Below are 27,189 nucleotides of genomic sequence, written 5' to 3'. Positions count from 1 at the left end.
AAGCAGAGAGTAGCTTGTTAGTTGACTTAGCCACAGCGAAGAAATGCAGCCAAGGCCAGCAACAGCCAAGCAAAACCAACCAGCTAGGATCAGCTAGAGAAAAGAACCAAGAAAGAGAAAAAGTTAGTTTATACAATTAACTTTATGTTAGTTATCAACCAATGGGATTATTTAGACCTTATAATTATTTTTCTTTTGCATCTACTGGTAACTTACTTACAATCTACCACTAATCCAGATCTGTAGAAAATTTCCTAGGCATCAGCCTAAAACTACCACAATGATGGAGCTGAGAAGTGGTGGTTCAGATCTGTGACCATCACAACATGACTCAAAGTTTGTCATTAACTTGGTGTTTGTAGAGTAGGCACACAGTCCACATGCAGATGACTTAGGAAATGTATGTAAGCCATCTTCGATTTACAAGTACCTTGCTGAATCCTATCAATTGGGAGAGAAGATTGCAAGCCTTGAGAATCCTATTAATTGGGAGAGAAGATTGCAAGCCTTGAGAGGGTCAGGATCACAAAGTCCTGAAAAGACAATACAGTTTTTACTAGGTTTCCCTCTGTTTGGGTGCATCCATGGCCTGCTCCCTGTTCCCTAGCCTGCAGTGTCACTGCCAGCTGCAAACCTGGTGGGAGGAGAGGCATCTGACAGTTGTCCCAGACTTGGGTGTCCACACTGAGGAAGCGTCTCACTGAAATGGAGAGATGATAGAATTGTTTGTGTTGGAAGGGACCTCCAAAGGGCGTCAAGATCAACCCTCCTGCAGTGAGCAGGGACGTCCTCCATTAGATCAGATTATCCAGAGCCCTGTCAAGCCTGACCTTGAATATCTCCAAGGATGGGGCCTCAGATACGTACCTGGACAACTTGTTCCAGTGTTCCACTATGCTCATGGTAAAGAACTTCCTCCTAACATCCAACCTAAATCTACTCTTCTCTAATTTAAAATAATTTCCTCTCATCCAGGTCTTACCAGAGTAAAGTGGCAGAATCACTCTCTCAGTCTGCTGGCCACACTCTTTTGATGCAGCCCAGAATGTGATTTACCTTCTGGGCTGCAAGCACACACTGTTGGCTCATGTCCAGCTTCTTACCCACCAGAACTCCTAAGTCCTTTTCTGCATGGCTGCTTTCTGTCACCTCATCCCCCAGCCTGTATTGATAATGAGGATTGTTCTGGCCCAAGACCCTGCACTTGCTCTTGTTGAACCTCGTGAGGTTCACCTGGGCCCACCTTGCCAGTTTGCCTAGGTCCCTCTGGATGACATCCTGTCCCTCTCGCATATCAACAACACCACTCACCTTGGCATCATCTGCAAATTTGCTGATGGTGCATTCAATCCTGCTGTCTATATCATTGATAAAAAATATTAAACAGTCCCAGTATGGACCCCCTGAGGTACACCACTTGTCACTGATCTCCATCTATACTTTATACCATTGACCTCTACTGTCTGGATGTGACCATCCAACCAATTCCTCATCCATAGAACAGTCCACCCATCAAATCCGTATCTCTCCAACTTGGCAAGTAGCATGTGGAAGGGGACTTTGTCAAAGGCCTGGCAGAAGTTCAGAGAGATGACATCCATAGGTCATCCCTTGTTCATTGATATAGTCACTCTATCATAGAAAGCCATGCCTCTTCTTAGATCTTGCGTCTTACATGTCACTCCATTGTGCTGAGCATAGAGCTTATTGGTCTTTTGCGTGAGCTGTATTCACCAACCTAACCCCAAAAAGCAGTCTTCTGTTGGTTTATCTGGCTGTGTCAGCTGGGAGAGGGCTTTCATGAGAGTGAGATGATCTAAAGGATGGTGCTGCTCCATGTGGCTGGGGTGAAGGTGAGGAGAGAAAGGACTGTGATGTGGGGGAAGGAAGAGTGGCAGAAGGGGAGAAAAGGAACTAGACTTTGCCCTTTCAGTGGTGGTAGTCCGAGATCAGCTCACTCATCTTGTGTGTACACCCTTTGCAAACTGGAACAGCTGAGGCATGAGTATGTGTTTCCTTCTGCTTGTTTTGCTCTGGGAATAGTGATCTCAAAAGGTGATGAAGCAGACAGCTGCAAGGTGTGACTGTCTGGCTTCTCCACCAGCTTCTAACAATGTGGGCAGCTCAAAGATCTCCTTGTGGGAGGTTACCCAAGATGCCCAAAGCAGGGAGAACACAGACCTGTCCAGGAGCTAGAAAGCATTGAGCATTCTGGAGCAGCCCTGGGGATCTGTCTCCACTCATGTGTTGTTCTTTCGGTTCATGACCTGCTAGAGGAGCAAAGAAAAATGCTATGGGAATTGTGGGTTTGAAGCAATGGTTTTCTCCCATAGTCAACTTTTGCTTAACAGCACTGGTCTAATTTTATGATTAGCCCAGATCTAGCACCTTTCCACTGCCTCAGGAACTTCATCATCACTGCAGAGCCGCAGCTGCCAATCTCATCTGCTGCTGCTATAGGCACTGGTGCCAGGACCAAGGTGATGGACTTGTCTGGCCCATGTAACCGGTGATGTTCAAATAGTGTGTTGACATGGCACTTTGGGACATGGTTTAATGGCCATAGTGGTGTTAGGTTGATGGTTGGGCTCAATGATCTTGGAGGTCTTGTCCAATGGAAAGAATTCTGTTATTCTATGTGGCTCTGTACTTCCCCTAACACCTGGTCTGGGCAACCATAGACTACAGCAATCTGTCTGTGCTTATGAGTGTGGTCTCATGCTCTGGCTGTGCTTACGAGCCTTGTCCCGCTCTCCTCAGCTGTAGTCTTGTTCACAAGTTTTCTTTAGCACAGCTGTTTTGGAAAACTGGTTGATGATAAAGTAGGGCCAACTACTATGAATGAAGAAATCTGAAAAACATAGTTTAGCCAAGCCAAACTGGTTAATAAATTACTCAAACATACTTTTAAATGCGTTAATGGAAGAGTTAATGCTTGTTTTCCTAGTTCCCTTTTAACAGATGCTTATTGACATTCTCCTTGAAGCCTTGCGGCTTTCACAGTCATCGTGAATCAACAAACTGTCGGTGCCCTCCTATAAAAGTGGAACTGTTGGCATATGAGCAATATAGGAAATAACGTGCGTTGCAATACCAAGTGAGGCCTCTCTTCAGCCTACAGAGTAACTGTTTTATTGTGCTTTTTTATTCATCCTCAAGGACAAACTGCTTTTACCTTGAAACTGCTTTTACCTTGACTTTTGCCACGTTATTTTAGAAGACAAAGCTATAATGCATTTTTTCTTTTACATCAGTAACTGTCTAGTGATAAGTTTAATGCAACTTTGCTGCTGTTTTGGTACTTTCAGGGCTTTTGCAGGAAGAGATAAGAAGTTCAAATGAGGAAGCATTATGTGGTGGTATGGGAAACAGCAGCTTGGAAAGATAATTTACATTGTTAATTTGTCCACAGAAAAGGGGTAGTGATAAAGTTAAGTGGCCTGAAGACAGAAATAGAAGGAGCAAGAAGAAGGATGTAGAGGCATGATGGAGAAGGAGAAGCAAAATTAGGCACGTTTTAGTATGGAATAGTGTTATTATATGCATGTAGTGAAAGCAGGTAAGAAGGGTTAATGAGATACATGTGCATTTTCTGCCAGAAATCTTGTAAGAAGGCCCTAGAAGACAAATTACTGTGCATCAAACTTCACCAACATGCACTGAATATTGCAGGGTAGTACACTACAGTGCACTAAGTACAGTTTAAAATACCTGAATAGAGAAGATTTCTGTGTTGCCTTTAGGGTCACTGTGATAAATGATGTGTCTCAGAGCAGCACATGAATTTCTGTCTTAAATGCTGCCATAGATCTGGGGTTAGCCCTGCTCTTTCCTTCATGCTTTGGAGCATGAAGGGCAAGGTGTCAGGTTTTCACATGATGTATTTGCTTTTAAGAGCTGCTCACTGAAACAAGTGCTAGGCTGAAGAGGGCAGGAATATTAACGATCTTGTCCATAAACAAGCAAATTAATAAATACCCTTCTGAGTGAGCAAGAAAAAATTAGCAGCGTTCTTTAATTCTTTTATAAGCTCTACAAGCATACTTCACAACCCCAATTGTCAGTGAGTAGTTAAACAATGGTAGGAGGGTTCTGCATTTGTGATTGCTGCTTTAACCTACAGAGGATTGCCTGGGACCTTTGAAGAGGCACGTGAGGGATTCAGATAGGTTTAGGAAAACTTAAGTTTGAGTCTCTGTCCACACAAGAGAGGCACAGCTCAACTCTTGCTTAATCATGCAGTTTGATCACCATAAACTGCTCTAGGAGGTGGTAGGTATTTTCTGTTCCTGGTTAGTGGTAGTGGTTAATTTTCTGTTCCTTGCTCTGTGATGAGATTGTTAGAGGTGGCAGTGATTTTCTAGGAGATGGAGAGTGAAAATAGTTGCCTTTGTCTCAGAAAAGAAGAAAATCAGAGCTATTTCTCTTTTCTCAGCAAATGGAAGGGTGGGGAGAGAGCTTCCTCCCCCTTCCCTTAGCATTGACAGAGGTGGCTCTTCAGTGCTCACCAGTGACTCCAGGGCTTGTCTTCCAGATAAGGACCTGCGACATTTGATTGAGATGTCTAGGTTTATGCACACAGAGTTATTACCTGTTCCTTTGCTCTCTGTCACCGGAACAATCCTATGAAAAGCCCCAGATTAAGGTGTATCTCACAGAATCACAGAATCACCTGTCACCACAGACCTCATGACTAGACTGTGGCACCAAGTGCCACATCCGATCTCCTCTTGAACACCTCCAGGGATGGTGACTCCACCACCTCCCTGGGCAGCACATTCCAATGGCAAAAGACTCTCTCTGTGAAGAATATTCTCCTCACCTCAAGCCTAAACTTCCCCTGGCACAGCTTGAGACTGTGTCCTCTTGTTCTGGTACTGGTTGCTTGAGGGAAGAGACCAACCCCCTCCTGGCTACAACCACCCTTCAGGTAGTTGTAGAGAGCAATGAGGTCTCCCCTGAGCCTCCTCTTCTCCAGGCTAAACAATCCCAGCTCCCTCAGCCTCTCCTCATAGGGCTTGTGCTCAAGGCCTCTCCCCAGCCCTTCTCTGGACACGTTCAAGTGTCTCAATGTCCTCCTTAAACTGAGAGGCCCAGAACTGGACACAGTACTCAAGGTGTGGCCTAACCAGTGCAGACTACAGGGGCAGAATGACTTCCCTGCTCCTGCTGGCCACACTATTGTTGATGCAGGCCAGGATGCCATTGGCCTTTGTGGCCACCTGGGCACACTGCTGGCTCATGTTTAGGCAGCTGTCAGTCATCATCCCCAGGTCCCTTCTGTTTGGCAGCTCTCCAGCCACTCCGACCCCAGCCTGTAGCTCTGCATGGGGTTGTTGTGGCCAAAGTGCAGCACTCAACACTTTGATTTGTTGAATGTCATCATGTTGGACTCTGCCCATCTGTCCAGCCTGTCAAGATTGCTCTGCAGAGCCCTTTCTTCCCTCTAGCAGATCAACACTTGCTCCCAACTTGGTGTCATCTCCAAACAGAAGTTGTCACAATTGTCCATAGTCCCTGGAATATCAGGAAGTTTGTAAGATGAAAACACCCCAGTGATCCCAAGAAGTGGATCAACAGCTGTTAACTCTTCCCATTCCAGGTTTTTGCACTTTTGTCATTTAAAAAATACTGATGGTATAACTACAGCTGTGCCCTTTTCTGCAGTGAGGATTGACATGGCAATTTGTGGAGTCGAAGTGTGAGTCGTGATGAATTTGCCCCCCCCCCCCCCCCTTCACAGCATGAAGTTTTAGAGTGAAAGGAGGAAGTGGTTTGCTAAGTCACTTAAAAACAAAATAATATCACAATTGCCAGTAATAACCACAGGGAACACATTCAGACAGTGAGTCTACAATGTAAAGCTATATATGGGAAAGGCTGCTCAGTGAGAACTTGCTGCCAGCAAGGCTACACCCTACCAGTAAGTGTCCAACCTGGCTGCTTGTGCTGAGGGTCTGGCTGTGACAGTCTGCCTGAGCTGTGCATTGTGCTGCTTTCCAAGCTGACAGTCTGGCAGGAGCAGGAGCCATGTATGGAAACAGTGGTAAATGGAGTGAAGAAGAGAATGGATAATAGTTTTGCTTGCTGAATTTTATTACTACTAGAAGTGTGTGGCACCAGTAAGAGCAAAGTTCTTTGTTATTCTTGAAATATGTTAGAGATATCCTGGTATTCCCAGTAGTTTTTCATCCTTTGCTCTTCTGGAGTGTTTTTAGTGACGCTATTTTGTCCCTCCACGGAACAGAGGATTGATGGTCAGTCTGAAGATACAACATTGCTGTCGGGTGTTTTTGAGCAGTGGGATAACTGCCAGAGTGGATTTGGCTGAGAAAGGAGATGCTGCAATGGAGAAATTGAACCCAGTGGTGTAATTCCAGTGAAAGAAATAGTTTTGTCCCACCTGTTACAGAACTTGTATCGCTTCTGCTAAGATTTGAGAGAGTCTTCATGTTCAGAAGTCAGTTATTATTCCAGTGAAGCAAACCTCCTACGGTAGGGGAGCTGTGCTTTTTGTTTGTTTGTTTAGAACTGTTGCTCTAATTTAAGATTCTAAAGTGTGTTTTTCATGTGCTTTAAAATAGGAAAAAATCCATATGAAGAAGTATTTCTTGCAGCATTAAGGGGAGGGTGGTGATGTTTCTGTTTTACATTATGTTGAATTTTCAGGATGAATTGATTTCTGTCGCACTGTGAATTTCTTCTTCAGTATAGATTTTTCTGTCTGAATGCAGACTACAAGTTTTAATAACTTTGAAACCAAAATGTGTATGAATCTTAAAAATCAAAGTTGTTGTTTTTTTCAGTTGCACCTTGCTGTGTTTCTTAACTTGTATTCAGCTTTATTTTTGTAGACACCTGAGCTACTTTTCTATGTTCCCAGCATTAACAGGGTACATTGGTTTTTACACAAGAAACCATCATACTATTAGTCTCTGCCCTTTTACAGGTGATATTGTTGGTTTGTTAATAAGGAAACACTGCTTTATACCTTTCTAGGTAATGCTGATCAGAGTATCGGTTGCTGTGTGTACATTCACAAATGTACAGCCAAGATCCTTGCCATTCAGCTCATTCATCTTCTTACAGCAACACCCTTCAAGGGCTCTAGGACCCTCTTGGGGGATGAGGATTGGTTTGTCCTACTAAAACCCCAGCACTTGCAGTTGTAAATTAGCATCACCTACTGGATGTCAGTCACATGTGATTGTATACTGTGAGAAGGTGGTGCCTTCAAGCACGCACATGGAGTGTGACATCTTCTGTCCCTGAGTGTTTAACACTAAGCCTTGATGAGAGGCTTTTCTTTCTCTACTTGTAATGTAGCATTAGTAATTTGAAAATTGAAGTGGCCAGGAGGATAATTGCTGGGCAGTCAAAAGAAGCAGCCGTGGTTTTGTTTAACCTTGATTTATTTAACCCTGATGAGTCATATTCTGGAGAAGAATTAAGACTTTCTAATACTTCTTTCAGTGAAAGGGAAAAGTCAGTGTAGGGTCTGTTTAGAGGTCTTCCACTAGCTCTTCAGAAAAAAAGTAGGTCTTTGTGGTTGCTTATCTAGATGAACTTAGTTGTCTGGCCTTTGGGGCACAAACCTGACTGTGAGAGCAGGTAAATCCCCACAGTATCTGGGGCAGCAGCTCTCCAGGCAGTTTCCTTCATTTGCCACCCATTTTCAGGTTCTGTTATTGGTGGGTTTTTAGCCCTGTTTCCAAGGGCATTTTATCCCATTACATGAAAGTAAACATCTGGTTACATCTACCTACAGTGGCAGGGTGCAAGTAGAGAAAAAATTGTTTAAAAATAAGACTTTCCAGTCTTCTTTTTCAGACTTAGGATCTTCATGCATCATAAACAAAGTGCTTAAATGTAGAAAGTATATTTCTGACTGGATTTGAAAATCTCTTTGGGGAAGAGACTTTCAATTCCAAGGCAGTGAAAATGATTCTGAAGGGTAAGTCCCATGCCTAGAAATACAGATCAGGAATTGTTTATGTACTTTACCTGTGTTGTTCCACATGTTCTAGGCTGTGACGATTAATCTAAACTCATGCCCCCCATCTATTTGGTCTTTGTTTTGTTTGGTTGGTGTATTTTTTTCCCTTTCTTTTCTCTCTCTCTTTTTTTTTCAGATGTTTATCTCATGGACTTCAGGGTCCATGTGAGTAATTGTACCCATCTTAAAACTCCAAGGGTTTGTCAGCTTATTAAAACACTGTTCTTTTAAAGAGGCTTATTTACAAATGGCAGGAAAAAAATGATTCATACTGTATCACAGGGTTTCTTTGCACACCTACTTAGGCATTGATCATCCACCGATTAACAGCATAGATTTTTAGCTGTATTGCTAACCAGCATCTTCAGCTGCTGCTCTGTCATTCTGCTCTCAGTTTGGCCCCATTTTGAATTATTAAAGTCTGTGGACATTAATCCACACCTCCCTCTGGCTGTAGAGAGAAATGCTGTCCCTGAGAAATGAAGCAGCATTTTCCCAGTAGAGGGAGGTATTGCAAAGCCGAGCTAAAGTAAGATTGCACTTGTGAAGGGAAAACGTGCTTTTTGCATCTTTATTTTTTTTCTGCTCAAATTTGGGAATTCATGGGGAAGCATGTGCAGAGAGCTCAAAGGGGGTGGCCAGAACACCTTATTCCTTGTTCTGGTAGATAGAAGATTTTCCCATGGTTGCTTGCTTTTATTTATTTATTTTAAATTATTATTGGAACAGAGTAGTTGGAATGAGAGCAGGGACCTTCTTTGCCTTGCCTCACTGAAACCTCATGGGCCACCTGCAGTTGAGGTGAAGATGCCTTTGGTACTGCAAGGACAAGGACAGCACAGCAGCACCCCTGCAAAGGCCCCCTCAAATCTGAAATGACTTTGGTGAGTTCAGTGCTCTGGAGAGTATTAAGCACACCATCATGTAATTTTTTTAACTTCACTTTGCATGGCAGGGACCTGTATCCATGGAAGAGGTTTTAAAAAACCACCAACTACTGTTAAATTGCAGCAAACAATTTCCTTGGTCAGCTGGAGCATGGACATAGATTCACAGGACTGCTTTGCTGCATCCACATAGTTCAGGTGCCTCAGTACTTAGCCTTATCCCCAGATTAAATATGCATGCTTCAGAATTGATGAATTGCTAAGTGAAACAGGGCAAGAAACATCAAAGCAAGATGTTGAAGTCAAATTAGACAAGGAAGGAAACATGTAATTAGTTAATTATTTAACTCCTTGAGTCAACAGCTTAGGCTCCCTTATAGCTCTGAAATTATTTTTTTTTCAAGGTTTGCATCTGTAGATTTGTGGCTTGATTTCCCTCTCCTCATTTCCTTTTAGTACCACCTGCCCTAGCAGAGACCCACGGTATGGTAAACTATTCTTTGACACCCAGACCCATCAGTGGGGCCTTGCATCAGCAGTCTAATTCAGAGAGCTGTAAAGCTTTGTTTATAGTTGGCACATCAGTTGGGCACTTTGGGGATTCTTACAAAACTGCTTGGAGGGTTTTTTCCACCTTCCTTTGCTTTCTGCAGTGGGTCCTGCGTATTCCCACTGAAGTTCAAGCCCTTTTCTTGGCTTTAAAGAATATTTTTCTTCCAGACCTTGCAAGAAACAGTAGAAAGCTCCTGGACGCGGTTCCTCTGGAGATTCATCCTATTGATAAGCTGGATGAGTGTTGGGGAGTGGAGAAATGTGCTCTTTCCCTGCAGCCACATTTTAAATGCATGTTCACTACAACCACTCCTATGCTGTTCTTATAATGCTATTCTGATTTATTTTTTAAGTGCTCTATACTGTCTGTAAATAGCTTTTTCTACTGTTTTGAAAAACCATCAACTAAATTTAATTGAAATTTGTTTGTTTGTTCAATGTTTAAAAAAAGAGGGACAAACCAAGAATGTGTCACTGAAGTGGACAAAAGGTCAATCACGTTGATAAAGGCTTCTTTGTGCGTAATGAGAGTTAAAACTTTGTTCTGGTTTATGTAGTTAATGTGTATTCTCTGTAAATACAGACTCATGAGGAAGCATACTGAATTTGAAACACTTGGTGTTTCTAATTGTTTCTACATACATGATCACTGTTGACATCATGGATTACTGGTTACATCCCTTTGAGGATAGCAAAAAGTGACGAGACATAATCTATATTAAAACATTTTTAAATTGCAAAATTCTGCTGAATACCTATAGCCACCACAACCACAGTACTTTAATGGAAATTTAGGAGGGAGTTCTTCAGGCCTGATATATCAAGATAAATGCTTTGTAGGACTGCAATGAAAACTCAAGCATGAGCCATGTCCCACATAATAAAAAAATATTTATTGCTTGTGATGAACAACTGCATCGTTTCTGTCTAGGTTCCACCATTTGCTGCTCAGACATAGGTGAATATTTTCCTCTAATAAAATCCTGATATCATGCATGATCATCAGATTGCAGTAGCAATGTTAGCTTTCTCTGGAGGCAGGTCAATTGCCTTGAGTGAAGAGGCACGCGCTGGAAAATGAAGGGTGAACCTTCAAAGTACGAGACATAAAAGAAGGCTGGATGTTAATTGTCATAAAAAAAACTGTGGTAACTTGGCCAGTCCTCAAAAATTCTGATGGAATGTGAAAGGTCCAAGTGGCCCCATCCCACGCGAGAAGAATGTAATCTCTCAAAAAAGGAATTATAAACAGTAGATAGGGGCTAGATGGTCAAAGGGGGTGTGGGGAGCAGGAGGCACTTGCTGGGGAAGTTATTCTTCCTGCAGAATGAGGTCTATCCAAGTTTCTTTCTGGCAGCCATGAAGCAATTTAGTGGAGAAATGTCTTCTGTGTTCTCCAGCATATGGCCAAAAATCACCCTTGCAATATGTATTTCATGCTCAGAACTTCAGGTTTGTCTGTTTGAATAATTTCAAATTTAAAACCTTGACTCTCATGAGAATTGGAGGATTTCACAGAGCAGAAAAATAGTCTGGTTTGAATTTCTTCTTGTAGAATGCTTCTAGTGTGTTCTCAAGTCATCCAACAAAGTCTTTTCTAAATCAGCTTAGACCCATGTTAGAGTTTGCTGAAGAAGCCTGTGAAATAATGATGCTTTGGAGTTGACTCCCAGCTCTATTTTAGGAAACTAACCATCTTGCCCTCCTTTATATTGAGGTGGATTTGATCTTTATAATAAACAAATCTTTATTTTGCCTGGTCTTCTTGTAGTCCTTCAGCTGATGTAATCTTAAATTTCAATATTACTGGTTCAGTGCAGCTCTGTTTTCCAAGTACATTTTAGTAAAGGATCTTGCCGTATAGGCCATCCAAGCACAGTGGCTGTTTGTGTAGATAAATGTGAATTTTAATGCTATATACTTCACATTAATGCAACCTGCAGGAAAGTGGGTGAAGTGTTGTCTAATTTTTGACAGATTTGTGTCATGATTAATACAAAAATATTCAGTATACACTGAAGAGACCACTCCTGTAGTGAATAAACATTCATGAACAAATTTGTAGGTAATAGTTCAATTTCATTAGTTTACAAAGAGCTTTTTCACAGCAAAAAATGTACTGTCTTAACTTTTTTGATTATCATTATCTAAAATTGACTGGACAAAGAGAAACCATTGGTACACTGATATTTAAAGTAAAAACTCTTGGTAATGTATAAAAGCTACTGTGCCACGGGCATCTGTCATCTGCCATCCTTAACCTCCACCAGTAAGAGCATTAGCTTTTCATTGAATTGCTGATTTACTGACTGCAGGGAATTGGCATTTAATTATGGTTAAGCTTATCCTACTGCATATTGAGAAACAATTTTAAATACTTTGTTTGAAATTGGAATGCAGCGTGTTTAGGCAAATATCATGACTGTTCTTGTTTTTATTTTCCGAGGACAGGAGCTCAGGTGTATAGCTCCTGTTGGCGTTCCTGTGTGTGCAGCCTTCTAACATCATATAAATGACTCTGAATTTCTCCAACCATTATCTATTTGGCATGTTATGTGATTCCTTTTCCAAAACAATTTCTGCTATTTTTCCATTGTGTGATGCATTGTGTTGATGACATTCCAGACTGAGGCACATTGATAGTATTATATAAAATTACAGTGCTTGTATTGCTTGGTAATGCTGACAGAATTGCTGTCATGTGATGTACCCAGTACTACATACATTACGCTTTTTCTCCGTTACAAGAATTCAAAAAGAGTTCAAAACCAAATACTTAATGAACTATGAAATTCATACCACATGGAACTTGTCTCCTATCCTAGTCAAAATAGTCCTTGCAATCATTACATTTCTTGACTTCTATTAAATGCAAGTGCATTTTAAAAACACACCATGCCACCTCCTCCCCCCACCCCACCCCCCCCAAGTCTCAACATGGAAGTAAAACGTCAGTAAGTTTTTATTTGTGTGTGACAGGGATAATGTCAAATACATTGGAAAATACTAAAAATAGTAAGATTTTTTTAAAAAAAACAACACCAAAACCACACCTCTTCATTTCAACTTAAAAGGAAGCTTATTACTAAAAAAATTACTGAGATAAGAAGTTTGCAAGTCCCTGCTAGTAACCTTTCTGTCTTACATGAAACCTTAAGCACCTTCATTCCTGTTTTACAATTACACAGGACACTCCATCACTACAGAACATGACAAATAGTTAATAGTGCTTATATTTTGATAGATGAGAGTAAGGAGAAAAATACATTGTGGTCTTTTTGTCGTTTTCAAAAGTCTATGGAAAAGAGCATTTTCTTACAAGCACCGTGCTATTGTGTTTCATATGGAATACTTGAATGCTGGTTACTGAAGTTATTTTGCTGTACACGTTACTGTGTTCATCTCTCCTGTCAGAGCTTGCTCATACACTTGAGTAACTCTGGATTTTTGTAGCTCTTACCACTTCCTTTTTGTCATAAATTATAGCGGGAAAGAGTTAACAGCATATTGCAGGAGATACTTAACTTAATTGCAGCAGGCGTTGGGAGAGCTGCACTCTGCACAGCACACAGCAGGGTCGCTCCTGTTCGGGGCAGAGTTTGAAGAAAGCCGGAGGGAAGCCGGTGAGCTAGTGGCTGAGATCCCTTAGGTGTGATCCAGTGATAAAGGAAATGTGGTGCCCTTCGGGAGGGTGTGTACCTATGAAAAACAGGAAGCCCAGCACCGGCCGCCTGCCTGCCCTGCCTTCAGAGGTTGGTAGTTCGGGCGGGCGCAGGTGTGCCGACACCCTGCCGAGGCTGTTCTCTCCAGGCATCTTGGCAGGCACGCTCCTCCGCAGCAACATCTGGAAGAGGCGGAGGGGAGAGAAACCCAAACCAAAGCCAAAACACCCCCCCCATCCTCCAGGTAGAGAAATATGACGGCCTTGCAGCTGAAAGAGTTGTCACAGTCAGGTCTTTACAGGAGGAGACGGGATCGCCCTGATAGCGTGGGACTGCCAGGGTCGCAGGAAGGGAAGCTGAGGTGAGTGTGAATTGACGGGTACGCTGGGATGCCGAGCCCTTCTCAGCAGCCTGTTTCTTTTGGTGGTTTAGGCAAGCCAAATGCAAACACAGCTCTGGAAAGTCACAGCAAGACACATGCATTGAGAAGCATCCCCAAAGCACTATGGAAAAAAACCCGAAGGAGGGAAAACAGGAACCATACGGTGACCTTGTGAGTTTTAGGGACGGTATGACGCCCTTCCCCGGCCCTAGGAATGTAGTTGTTAGTCAGTGATTGCTTCTGGATCACTTCTGATAGCCATCACTTGCAAGCAAATAACTTTCCGCAGTCCGACAACTTGGCTTGGTCTGGTTTGAAGTCTGTTTTGGGTCACTTGAGCACTGTGGATTGTGGTGCTTCGCAGGGGTCTTGGTGTAGCCCCTGTGCTCGACTCGTTTTGTTGCGGAGGGGCTGGGGCTGCTTCTGGGCTCTGGCTTTCTTCATGAGGGTTTCTTTGTTGTGGAAAGGGCTTTAGACCAAAGAATGCAGAAGGATTGCTTAGCCTGACCTTACCCAGGAAAGGTGACTAAAAATCGGAAAGGCATTTAATTTCCGGGGTTGTCAAAAGACTTACAGTGAATTTTCAAAAGCCTCTGTGTGGAGCAGAAGATTAAAGAATTGTTTGTAACCAGAGTATGCGCAGACAGAAAAAAAAAAAAAAAAGTAAAAATGCAGTGTGCTTAACGTGAAAGCAATCTGCTCCCACTTCAAGCTCCTCAGAAAAGGATTCTTGTGTAAATGCAAACAAAAGCCTTCGTGAAGAGGAAGCACTTCCTATCTCCTAATGCTTGTTCTCTGGTTGTATTTTTAGGTTACTTTTCGTTAGTGGTGGTTGTGCATCAGATTGGAGTGCTGTGTAATTTAAAGGGAGTTTGTTAGTGCACTTTCATTACCTGAGTTAGCAATTTCAGGGTAGGTATTCAGGTTTGGAGAATTTACCCTTTTCTTACAGCTGAGCATATTAACTAAAAAGTAATGTGGCAGAGTATATGATTGTAACCTACTGACATGATGTGTCATGAGATAACCAGAAATACTGGATCAGTTTTAGGAATGTGTTAACTTGCAGGTCCAATATATGTGTGCTTGGTATCTTTACAGTATTGATTTTTGATTTCCTGGATAGATTTCTAAGAGCATTAGTACTATATATTATACTCATGTGACTATAGATGTAAGAATAATCAGACTTAGTAGAGTAAGAGATGTGCAGAGATTCTTGGATTATTAATATATAATTTATTTTATACAAAACTAGCAAAGAGGAAGAACAGATCTTTTTAGGGAAAAACCATCTGCCTTTTTAAGACTATACATACAAATGAGTTCTCTCTGGGGTGATGTTGCTGTTTCTCTTATTCATATGCATGTCCAAGATGGGAATGAGACCCTTTCTGGATTGCATAGGGGGAAGAGGTTGACTGTCCAGGTGTTTGATCCTTTCCTGAGCCTCTTCTGGTTAGAGATGAGAAATATGTGAAGCAGGGATGAGTCTTGAGAAATAAAATGCGAGTTGGAGGAAATAGCAAATTGTAGGAATTATGAGTCAGCTCAAGGCAGGCTATTGGTGATACAAGAAAGTGAATAGAGCATGCTTGATGATGCTCCTAGAGCAGAGAGACAACTCATACCTAAAGACAGAGCTTCTCTTACATTTGCTAATAGCATAAGCTGCTTCTTATTCAAACTTGCTCCTTCCTAACCCCATTTTGCACTATTTCAGAGTGTTGCCAGGCAGTTGTGTTTGCCATTTTTACTGCCTTTACAAAAGACTATAGGATTGTAAATAGGAACAATGACATAACAACAGGGCAAAGAGCAATTTGGAAAGAAGATGAAAAGATCTTCAGTTTTCTGGAATGGGAAACCTCTAGATTTTCCATGTGCTTTCCCCGGTGACACTTAGGTGCGTGTCCTTAGCAAATACTTGAGTCCACAAGAAAAGAGGTTTCTTTAATGTCTGCTAAATATAGCTTGCCATCCTCAATGGCTTTGCAATGCCCTCCCATCCTTTCTCCAGGTCTTTGTTCTAGTGCCCTCATATTTTGTTTTACATACATATTAATCCACATGTGTTAGAGAGTATCAGCCCTCGAGCAGCAGTTCACTGAAAGCTGCTTTCTCAGTTCAAGTACCATATTTTTCTGATCCTGGGCCAAAATGTATTTGAGATGTGAATGTCTTCAGGGTATCTTGTGAGAATTTCTGTATTTAAAAAAAAGAAAGAAAAAAAAAAAAGAAAATCACCTTTTATTAAAGTCATACATTGTATCTGCCAGTTTTCATTTTGCACCTTACCCCAGTATGAAGTTTCCCTCTTCTGTCCTTTTTGAGGTCTGTTTGGTTGTGGTTTCCTAGTATCCAGGCTGGGTTGTTCCTAAGGCTCAAAACAGCAGTGAGTAACCCAGCTGTTCATACCCCTTTGCCTTAGCTGCCAGGGGTCTTGGACAGCCTCCTCTCTACTTCTGCAACTGACTGTAACTGCAGCTCTGGAGCCTGGCCTTCACAGCAGGAGCCAGGTGCTGTTTGGAGGGACAAAGACTTGTGTGCCTACAAACTGTGGCTGAGATCTAGGCGAGTGTTCGCAGTATCATCAATGTAAAGCAGCTCAGAGGGGTTTGGTACTAAAATTCTGCCTTTGCTTCTCCTTGGGAGCATAAGTGTAATTTGTACTAAAAATGCTTGAGTTACCAACAATTAGAGCACTGTGAAACAATGTACTGGAGCTCCTAAATGTGTACAGAGCATATGTTTATCATATAATGTGTCATATAATGTATCACATACGTTTTATTTTCCAGGAGCCAAAATTTCTTCAAACAGTTCTTTTTATGGTATCAGAACAATACAGTATAATTTCCTGGGTTGACATAGCTTCAGGATAGGTCATACGCCATGGGACTCTGAGCTCCACAACAGGAAGGCAAGCTTTAGCTTCTGCATCTGCATCCACTGATGTCACTTCACCCAAATACTTGACCCCCATCGTTGTCTTCCAGATCTGCTATTCAGTGTATGATGTGTCAGTCTGTATGCACATTTCACTCAGTCCTTTGCAGGAAAGACTGCAGGAATACAGGTTGGCTCTTTCCATTTAGATTTGTAGCCTGTCAGGCTTCCCTTTAGAGTAGAAGCTCCTAAATGAATGTTTAGCTTGAACAGAATCTCTCTGAACACCTCTTGCTGTAGCAGCTATGTGCCAGGTTGTGTTTAGGGAAACTGATTTCAGGCAGCTATGGCTGTCTGCAGGACTTGATTCACCAGTAGCAGATCTTACTTTACTGCATGGTTTTGCTCATTTTGCCCACCCATTTGCTGTGATTCCTCACCCTGTTGTGGATGGAATTCAGTGTCTTGCACTGTGCCCACAGCACTGGATACTTGATGCTAACTCAAAATCTGTCTCAGCTACCTCAGTGGTACAGTGTGGTGGCTGAGTAGCTGAGCTGTCCCACTGGCAGTGATGAATGCCTAAGACGGCTGAGAGGGACCATCAGAGCCTATCCAGTTGAGGAGAGTGAGGGCATTTCAAAAGAAGCCACCCATATCTCTAAATAGCAAGCCCCAAGGTCACTGACATTGAGACCTAGGTGGGACAGTAGGACTCATCTTTTAGAAACCTGTCCTAGGATGAAGTGAGCTGCCCTTCCAGGGAGTCTCTTGCATTCCCTCCATCACACCTCCTCCTGGCATAACCCCTACCCAGGTTATCCTGTCAGCCATGGTTAGGTGAGAGGGGTCTCTGCCCTGCTCCTAACGTCACGGTACGTTGATAGATACAGTCAATTCAGCTTCTCTTTCTGTCTGTCCCAATACACATTTAAATGCCATAACCTTTCTGGGAGCCATTTAATTTGCTGCTATAAATGTTACTGATTGTTTGCTGACATTATAGAGAGCTGGAACCTGCCCCACATAATAGGTGGTCTGGATAGCTTATCCTTTGGTTGAAACTTACACAGCACAAAAGTGTGCTTGGTTAGAGACCTGCTCAGGTAGAGGTCCTCTTTTTCCCTGCTTGAGCGAGGCTCACTAAGGCATAGACCTTACCTGTACATCATGCTCCCCAAGTGCGGAGCTCAGAGTGGAGGGGGCTGCTCGACACCTTCAGTTTTCCCCGGTCTGTAACAGACGCAGCAGTCACTGAGCCAAGTGCAAGCTGAGAAATCTGTTTTTCAGAACAGAGGGGAAGACTTGTTGTTTTCCAGTCATATTGATTTGGTCAAAAAAAATAGTTTACGTTTCTAATAAATCTTGTCTTGCCTTGTGTTTAGCAGTGGCGTGCAAAAAATTCTGACTATGCTGAGCTATTCTTTCTTGCTGCTGTCAGCAATCAGGATGCAAAGGAAATCATACACTTATGTTTATGATTAGTCATTAGGAGTCATTTAACCGCAACAGTATGCTTGCTATTTTTGCTTTTTCTCCTTTTCATCACATGGCCTTAGTAAGAATAGAATGATTCCTCTGAAAACTTTGATACTATTAATTTCCAAAGCTCAGTGCAAGGTACTGGGAAAAGCAGGGGCAAGTCTCTTTTTTTTTTGACAATTAGACTTCAAGTGAATTCGGTCATTGTTGTCCATAGCTGTCTGTTCTAAGTTCAGGTGGGTTCAGACAGGATTAAAAATGTAGATAACTTCTGAAGAGGTTAGTCTCAAGATTTTACCAAACAGAAAATTTCACCATTTGCAGCGAATGATCACAGGCAAGATCCAGCCAGTGGGTGCCAGTTACTCAGGTAGTTCACTGCTCTGTTCTCTTGTGCAGAAAGCACCATAGATGTTTTCCCCATTAATAGCTTTAGAGTATCTGCCTTCTCTGTCTTCTCTGCTGCTGAATCTGATGAGTACATCTGTATGAGCAGGTGCAGACAATCTTTTCTTGTGTCTGCTCAGGCTCCCACCTGCCTCTGCACACTGATTCCAGGCTGGAAGGCATGTGGATGTGCCCAAAATTTCAATCACAAAGACTTCCTTGCAGATGAAATGTGAGGAGACATAAGCACATTCTTACATCCTACTATGCCTTGGGGGCTTTGCACAGCAAAATTTGTAGGTGAGTATAAAAAACAAATTAATAAAGTCCCCCAAACACCAGCAGTGCGGTAGGCCTGAGCAGCTGCTTCTTTGAGATACAATGTTTGGGAGCTGTGTAAGCTCATCTGTCTCCTTTGCCATCAAAACCCCATATGTAGCAGCCAGATAAGCTGTGCAACTGTACCACACATTCCCCCTGAACACCTCCTATTCATCCTAGGAGGAAGAAGATCACAGTATCACCAAGGTTGGAAGAGACCTCAAAGATCATCGAGTCCAACCCGTCACAACAGACCTCATGACTAGACCATGGCACCATGTGCCATGTCCAGTCTCCTCTTGAACACCTCCAGGGACAGTGACTCCACCAGAAGAAGATGCTGGGTAGAGACCGGGGAACCAGTGACCTTTTTGAGCTTTCAGTTGCTTTATGGTACTAAGGGCAGGAGAAGGTAGAAAGAACATATCAGTCTGCACCTGGAAGCATTCTTAAATTTTATTTCCACTGGTAACATTTCTTAATATCATCAGAAAATGTTAAGATTTATATGGCCACTTTCTGTAAGTAGATGTTTCACTTGGTCAGGGTGCCAGTGTCAACAGGTAAAGTAGTTACTCAATACATTGGTTTAAAAAAGAGAATAATTTATTAAACCAGGAAGAGCTTGGAAATAAACACTAAGCCACACACACACACAAATGTACACTTCTTCGTTTGTTGTGATTAGAAATTCTGATGGAGTAGTAGAGGGTTGGGACCTAGAAATATGAATTGAAATCAGGTGCGTGGGCACTCGATTAAAAAACACTTTGGCTCATCTACTGGCTGTTCTAATTGAAGAGAAGATTTGTCCGTGTCAACATAATACTGAATTATTATTAATGATAGTAACTTGCAGCCAGCAAAAATATGCTTTATGGTTATATTTTAGTATTCTGATACTTAGGATTTGCATGGAGCCTTCATTTGAGATATCCAAATGACTACAGGCTTTACTTTCCATTTGTGCCATACTTTTCTTTGCTCTAGGGATTAAAATAACTAACAAGGAACACACCCATTTTGTCTTCTCTCTCACCCCTTGTCTCCTGCATTGCATAACAACCCCTAAGCAATTTTGATTGACATGCTCACCATGACTATCACCTGCCCTGAGTCCAAGTGACCCAGAGATAGCTACTTGCATAACAGAAACCCAAGCAATTACTACTGTTCTCTTATGCTTGCCTTGTTGTAATAATCTGTGATTTCAGTAAATTGCTAAGCTTCAATGATTATAGCAATTATGATTTTAATTGCTCTTTTATAGGATTAGCTGGCTAGAGATAAGTTTCAGGCTTCTGGGGTATTTTTGCTTTCCTATGGGTTGATGATACCTGATCAGAGGTGTTCTCTACAGAGAATATGCTGCTATTGCTCATTATTCTTCGTGATAATTAAGCTCTCCTTTGAATGCAGTCTGTCACACTGAAGTCTGAATTTACACACAGGAGTATTGTACAGAAGAGAGAAAAGCTAAATTATGTCAGTGTCACCACTTAATAAAAATTACCAACTTGCAGGTGTTGGGCAGAACAAGTTTAAAGGCTGAAAGTTTGGGTTCCTTTTCTGTTTATTTCATTTTCCTGTGGTCTCTCAGCTGTTCCAGGAAATGCAAAGCTAACAGACAGAGTGTCCTTGAGAGGACCATGAGCCTTTTATATGATACTCTCCAAGTGTGTTGCCTCTGGTGATGGCCAAAAGCTGATGCCTCTGTAGGCAGGTAAAAGGAAAGAGCAGGTCTTTTATGGGATTTCCTTTGTTAGTAATCCCGGTTTGCTGCCAGATGTGATTCAAGGACTTTCTAAAAAGCGGTGACATTCATTGTTTTAGGTTGTCTTGATCTTGCCTTGCACCAGTGCATCTCAGGGCATTTCCCAAACATGAGTGATGCTCTGAGATTTTCTTGTGTATTTGATGCCGATGTGCAAGTTTGTGAGTTCATTTTTTCCTCTTTGCTTGATTTGTCATAGCAGCTTTAGACATTATTAATTTTTCATTTTTGTATCTGTCAGTTTGATAGAAACTTGATTTTAGGTAGTTCCTGGTAGCATTATGAAATCACAGTTTCATATAAGGGAGACATTTTTTACAATGATGGTGGTGAAACACTGGTACAAGTTTCCCAGAGAGGTGTTAGAAGCTCCATTCCTGGAAAGATTCAGGAACAGATTGGATGGGGCTCTGAGGAACCTGATGTGGTTAAAGATGTCCCTGCTCGCTTCAGGGAGGGTGGACTTCATGACCTTTAAAGGTCCCTTCCAGCCAAAAGCATTCTATGTTTTGTCATTGCCCTTCTGGGCGGTGTTTTTGGATGATAGTGCTCAGCTTTAACAGCAGAGTTTAAGTCATTCTATAATGCATTTTTTACATATCAAGCAGATGAATATTTGTGATCTCTTAGGTCCTTTGATCCAACAAGACAAATTGAATGTATGACTTCTGTGACATACTTCCCTGTAGCTTTTCATTTTAAACTGTTAGCTGTTAGCCTCAAAGCAAGTAACCTACTGGCAGACATAACTAGGAATACCTGGCAGCATTTCTCAACTGTGTTTTTTAAATTAAAGATTTAAAAGATTCAAGCTGTTCCAGCAAGGAATGAACAGACAGAGGGTGAAGCGGATGTGAAATGCTGTTTGTCTTTTCTGGCATGTTAAATCCATGCATGCCACATTCTTCATAGATCATAAAATTCTAGATCCCAAGTTGAGTCTACCTTTTGAACTCTGTTTCTATGCAGCTATTGGAAAAATGCTACCCACACAGAGTCGTGAGGTAAAACTGCCCTGGCCGGTCCCTTTCTTGTTCTGATATGGAAAGTTTGCATTGAAAGCTGTTTGCCTTGTTTAATGTTTGGCTTTTCAGTTATTGTTTTGTATGTTTCTTCTCATTGACTTCAGAAACCGAATTGTATACTATATTTATACCATACCATAAAAGCTTCCCCATATATAATTATTTTCTTTTTTTTTTTTAAGTATTGAAAGCCAGGTTGGATAGGGCCTTGAGCAAGATGGTCTAGAAGGAGTTGTCCCTCCCTGTAGAAGGGGGATTGGAACTAAATGATCTGTAAGGTCCCTTCTGACCCAAACCATTCTATGATTCTGTGGCATGGTAGCAATGCAGCTTCAGGATAGGATAGTTCTATAAGTTACCAGGTTGCAGGTCATCACAGAATGTTAGGGGTTGGAAGGGATCTCCAAGGATCATCTAGTTCAACCTTTGCAGCCAGAGCAGGATCACCTGGAGTAGGTCCCAGGAGCATACAAATAATTGTTTAGTTTGAAACTACATTCCTTTCTGTATGTTGATACATACTCATGCTTGACTCTCAGGGAACCTGAATTGCTTCTGGTTATTCTTTTGGCTGTTGAATATTAGGACCATTATTTAATTCTGCAATGTTAACTGTGGGTAGCTTAGCTGTCTGCTATCCTCTGCAAGCTTTGAAGTTTGGTGATGCTGAATTAAATGTGGGACAAGAGTAATGTGAAACCAAAACCTAGAGTGACTAATAATAATTATGACTTAATATGTGAGAGAAGATCAACAGCTGAGGAGATGTTTTCTGTACTACATTATACTTCTGCCCAAAACAAATTAATTCAGGCAGTGAAAGACTTTGTACTTACTCATAGAGGCCAGAAGAACAAACTTAATGAAGGTGAAAAATGGCTTAAGAAGTTACGTTGCTGGAGGTGTGGATTAACATTCAGGAGGAGATATGTGTGGAAGTGACGTGCTGATTAGTAAAGGTCAGTTCTCAGCACAGTGTCTCCAGTGGAGACATTACTATAATAAGTATCTTGCTGTGAGCTGGGAGGCCTGGTGTTGCAGTTACCTCTGCCCTAGAAGGAACTGCGGGGACATACTGAAAATCTCTGCTAGTAGCCAGGCTATTATGTTGAGTCATGGTATTAATTATAGCTCCTGCATGAACCATTTCACGTCATAGTTTTCAGCTTGTGAAAACATTGGTTCCAGCTAGCATGGGTGGAAGGCTGAGGCATAAGGAATGGCTGGTGTTTGCCTTTCCATTAAGGAGTATGAATGACTTTGGGTGGATTTCGGTAACTAATGACATACGCTGAATTTTGGTGCTAGGAAACTGTTACTCTGAAGAGAAATGTGGTAGTTCAGCATGTTAGGATCAATGAATCATTTAGGTTGGAAAAGACCTTTTAGATTACAGAATCAACCAGGTTGGAAAAGACCTCAGAGATCATCAAGTCCAACCTATTACCTAATAACTAACATCACCTGGCAACTAAACCAAGTGCCACCACCACCTCCCTGGGCAGCCCATTCCACTGGCCAATTACTCTTTCTGTGAAGAACTTTCTCCTCACCTCAAGCCTAAACCTCCCCTGGTGCAGCTTGAGACTGTGTCCTCTTGTACTGGTTACCTGGGAGAAGAGACCAACCCCCACCTGTCTACAACCTCCCTTCAGGTAGTTGTAGACAGCAATAAGGTCTCCCCTGAGCCTTCTCTTCTCCAGGCTAAACAATCCCAGCTCCCTCAGCCTCTCCTCATAGGGCTTGTGTTCAAGGCCTCTCACCAGCCTTGTTGCCCTTCTCTGGACACATTCAAGTATCTCAATGTCCTTCTTAAATTGAGGAGCCCAGACTTGACACAGTACTCAAGGTGTGTCCTGACCAGTGCTGAGTACAGGGGCACAATGACTTCCCTGTGCCTGCTGGCCACACTACTTCTGATGCAGGCCAGAATGCTATTGCCCTTCTTTGCAGCCTAGGCACACTGCTGGCTCATCAAGTCCAACTGGTACCCTAGGCCTGCCAAGTCCACCACTAGATCATGTCCCTAAGCACCACCTCTGTATGTCTTTTAAATACCTCCAGGAATGTTGAACCAGCCACTTCTCTGCGCAGCCTGTTCCAGTGCCTGACAACCCATTTCAGTGAAGAAATTTTTCCTAATGGCCAATCTAAACCTGCTCTGGGGGAACTTGAGGCTGTTTCCTCTTGTCCTATCACTTATCACATGGGAGAAGAGACCAACACCTACCTCAGTGCAGCCTGCTTTTCTGCATCTCCTCAGCTACTTCTCATAAGATTAATTCTGAAGACCTTTCACCATTTTGTTGCTCTTAGAATCATAGACTCAATAAGGTTGGAAGAGACCTCAAAGATCATCAAGTCCAACCTGTCACCCAAGACCTCATGACTACTAAACCATGACACCAAGTGCTACGTGCAGTCCCCTCTTGAACACCTCCAGGGACTGTGACTCCACCACCTCCCTGGGCAGCCCATTCCAATGGCTATTCTTTGCACATGCTTCAGCACTGCAGTACCTTTCTTGTAGTGAGAAGTCCCAAACTGAACCCAGTGTTTGGGGTGCAGCCTCATCAGAGCTGAGTATTGGAGGACAATCATTTCCATACTTGTGCTGGCTGCATTGTTTCTCATAGAGGTCAGGGTGCTGTTTTCCTGAAATGTCAGCCAATGCAAAGATTAGGTTCGTATGTTTTTACATACTTGAACTTTAAATGTGGTCCTGAGGCAATGGAGGAGGAGCACAAGTACACTGAGTTGTAATTTGCTTGCAGTTGCCTGATCACACTGTATTGTACACTCTTCATTTTTCAGTTGTTTGATTTCTATCAGTATAAATATTATCCTGCCCACTTGAAAGTTTTGGAACTACATGATCTTGGTACTGTGCAGTTCAGAGTGTGTATGTCCAAACAGAAGGGTGCTTTTGAGCTTGATGGGCCTGACCTTGTCTCATCAGTCTTGAAAAGACTGTTCTTTTCAGAGTGAATGCTTCAAAGACATCTGATGTGCAGTCCCTAGTACTGAGTAGTTGACCTTTTGTATTTTCCTTAAATTGGAAACAGGGAGATAAATGTTATGTGAAATGCTTCAGTGCAAATGCATTTTACATAACAACATATAACAACATTTCGTACAACAACTTTTTCATTAGTGCAAATGCATTATAAATTTATTTTTCAGTTGGAAGAGCTTGGATACAGTGTATTGAAGCATGGTGGAGTGGTGTACTGAAGCATGGTGAAGCATGGTGAAGTATATTGTGACCCGCCTGGTGGATGTGGGGAGGCCTGTGGATGTAGTCTACCTGGACTTCAGCAAGGCCTTTGACACTGTCCCCCACAGCAAACTTCTGGCCAAGTTGTCAGCCCATGGCTTGGACGGGAGCACACTGTGATGGGTTAGTAACTAGCTGGAAGGCCGAGCCCAGAGAGTGGTGGTGAAAGGTGCCACATCCAGCTGGCAGCCAGTCACTAGTGGAGTCCCCCAGGAATCAGTGCTGGACTCTCTGATGTTTAACATCTTTATTGATGATCTGGATGAGGGCATTGAGTCCATCATCAGTAAATTTGCAGATGACACCAAGCTGGGGGCAGGAGTTGATCTGCTGGAGGGTAGAGAGGCTCTGCAGAGGGACCTCGACAGGCTGGACAGATGGGCAGAATCCAATGGCATGAGATTTAACACATCCAAGTGCCAGGTTCTGCACATTGGCCACAGCAACCCCATGCAGTGCTACAGGCTGGAGTCAGAGTGGCTGGAGAGCAGCCAGGCAGAGAGGGACCTGGGGGTGCTGGTCGATGGTAGGCTGAACACTCAGCTCATCCTGCAGTGTGCTCATGCGGCCAGGAGGGCCAATGGCATCCTGGCCTACATCAGGAACAGTGTGGCCAGCAGGAACAGGGAGGTCATTCTGCCCCTGTGCACTACACTGGTTAGGCCACACCTCGAGTACTGTGTCCAGTTCTGGGCCCCTCAGTTTAGGAAAGAGGTTGACTTGCTGGAACGAGTCCAGAGAATGGCAACAAAGTTGGTGAGGGGCTTGGAACACAAGCCCTATGAAGAGAGACTGAGGGAGCTGGGGCTGCTTAGCCTGGAGAGGAGGAGACTCAGGGGTGACCTTATTGCTCTCTACAGCTACCTGAAGGGAGGTTGTAGACAGGCAGAGGTTGGTCTCTTCTCCCAGGCAAACAGCACCAGAACAAGAGGACACAGTCTCAGGCTGTGCCAGGGGAGGTTCAGGCTGGAGGTCAGGAGGAAGTTTTACACAGAGAGAGTGATTGCCCATTGGAATGGACTGCCCGGGGAGGTGGTGGAGTCACCATCGCTGGAGGTATTCAGGAGGAGACTTGACAGGGTGCTTGGTTGCATGGGTTAGTTGGTTGGGTGGTGTTGGATGATAGGTTGGACGATCTTGAAGGTCTCTTCCAACCTGATTCATTCTATTCTATTCTGTTCTGTTCTGTTCTATTCTATTCTATTCTATACATGCAGTCAACTACACAGGGTGCAGATTTTAAAAAGAACTGATTGTCTGCTGTATCTCATGCAGCACAAGTTTATTAGAGCTCTTGTGAGCTTCTCACATGATACTGTACCTTTTTGTTGTTTTGGCTTTCCTGCACAGGATTAAAAAAATAGCAGTGAGTGAGGAAAAGGTGGCTGGTTTTAGAATCACAGAATCAATAAGGTTAGAAAAGACCTCAGAGATCATCAAGTCCAACCTGAAGAGCATCATATATCTGTACACAGAAATAATTTCTTGTTTTACACAAAATGTGGCTTCATTTGGTAGTGTTCATAACCAGTAGGAGGAAAACAAAATAAGATTTTTTTAACTACTACTTAAAACAGGAAAGTGCTGTATTTAAGTATTGTTTTCTATAAATTCTGTCAGTGATTTTTCACTGTGCTTGTATGGCTGACAAATCATTGTGTGGGAAGGTGCTGCTTACCTGTTTCTTTCAGTTATATTCATTTCCTTATGAAGAGATGGAATGTGAGCCTTCTCTATTTGTGGAGACCAAAGCTTTTTTTGGACATGTTTGTACTAGAATAAACTTATATCGAAGTATATGAAACAGCTAGAGTTGCTTTTCTGTTTGCCCTGTTCAAACTCCCATCACATAAGCTTAATCATACTTTTTGTGGTGAAGGCTAAAGGATGAAACTTTAAGGATTACTCAGAATTCATCCAGGTTTTACTACAGTGGTTTCAAAATGGTTTTCCATCTTTTTTAATAGGAGTATAAGTTAGAGCAGTGCTTGGTGCATGTGAAAATCCTACCTGTGATGTACATTTTTATTACAGAAAAGATTTATAGCTTCTTTCAGATTGCTTTAGGAGACCAGATTATTACATAAAGTATTTTATTGCTCAAGAGATAAACAATTGCAGCAATCGGAATGCAAGAGTGATTTTAATTTCAATTAACAAAAAAGATGCCAGGGGTCAGTTACTGCTTTAAAAGGTTGGTGCAGAAATTAGTGCAAGGGCACTGCAAGTCCACACATATTTTGTAGCAGAACTTCTGCTCCAGTTATTCTGTATTTTGCATGTGAGGACCATCACATAGCATCTGTGTTAAAATGAAATGACCCTTACCTATGTGGGAAGGGGAGGGATTCACTGTGATTTCTTAATCCCCACCCAAATAACCTAGTGGGGCACGTGGCCTCCCAACAGCGCTGGTGATGCAGGGAAATGTCACAGTGGCATGAGTAGGTTGCCAAGCAGCAGCTGCTTTTGCCAAGCACCTTGTTTGGAGTTGTGACTGCTCAGCATGCCTATTTGTGGCATGGAGTGAAACCCTCAGCGGGGTTGGCTATCCA

At 42.5% G+C, this 27,189-nt stretch overlaps 1 protein-coding gene across 6 annotated transcripts in view; it reads left to right on the top strand.

Moving 5' to 3' along the window:
- Positions 1–27,189, top strand: part of LIMS1 (LIM zinc finger domain containing 1) — a 93,251-nt gene that overhangs the window by 38,579 nt on the left and 27,483 nt on the right. Inside the window, exon 1 of one of the 6 annotated variants that reach the window (XM_068137619.1) lies at positions 5,864–5,923. The exons of 2 other annotated variants lie outside the window; for them this stretch is intronic. Coding sequence is in view for 2 of the 4 variants with exons in the window: in XM_068137573.1 (XP_067993674.1) it covers positions 13,352–13,458 (107 nt within the window). In the remaining 2 variants the exon portion in view is untranslated. Of the gene's footprint in view, positions 1–5,863; positions 5,924–5,959; positions 6,496–12,768; positions 13,459–27,189 lie in introns of those variants that run through there. 3 more of the 6 variants (XM_068137599.1, XM_068137573.1, XM_068137581.1) reach the window with 3 other exon arrangements.

This window comes from Melanerpes formicivorus, unplaced genomic scaffold, assembly GCF_026170545.1.
Source record: "Melanerpes formicivorus ecotype bairdi unplaced genomic scaffold, bMelFor1.0.p_v2 SCAF_1, whole genome shotgun sequence".
Taxonomy (NCBI): Eukaryota; Metazoa; Chordata; class Aves; order Piciformes; family Picidae; genus Melanerpes; species Melanerpes formicivorus.
The sequence above is the reverse complement of the archived record's forward strand: the minus strand, read 5'-3'. Positions and strand labels throughout refer to the sequence as shown.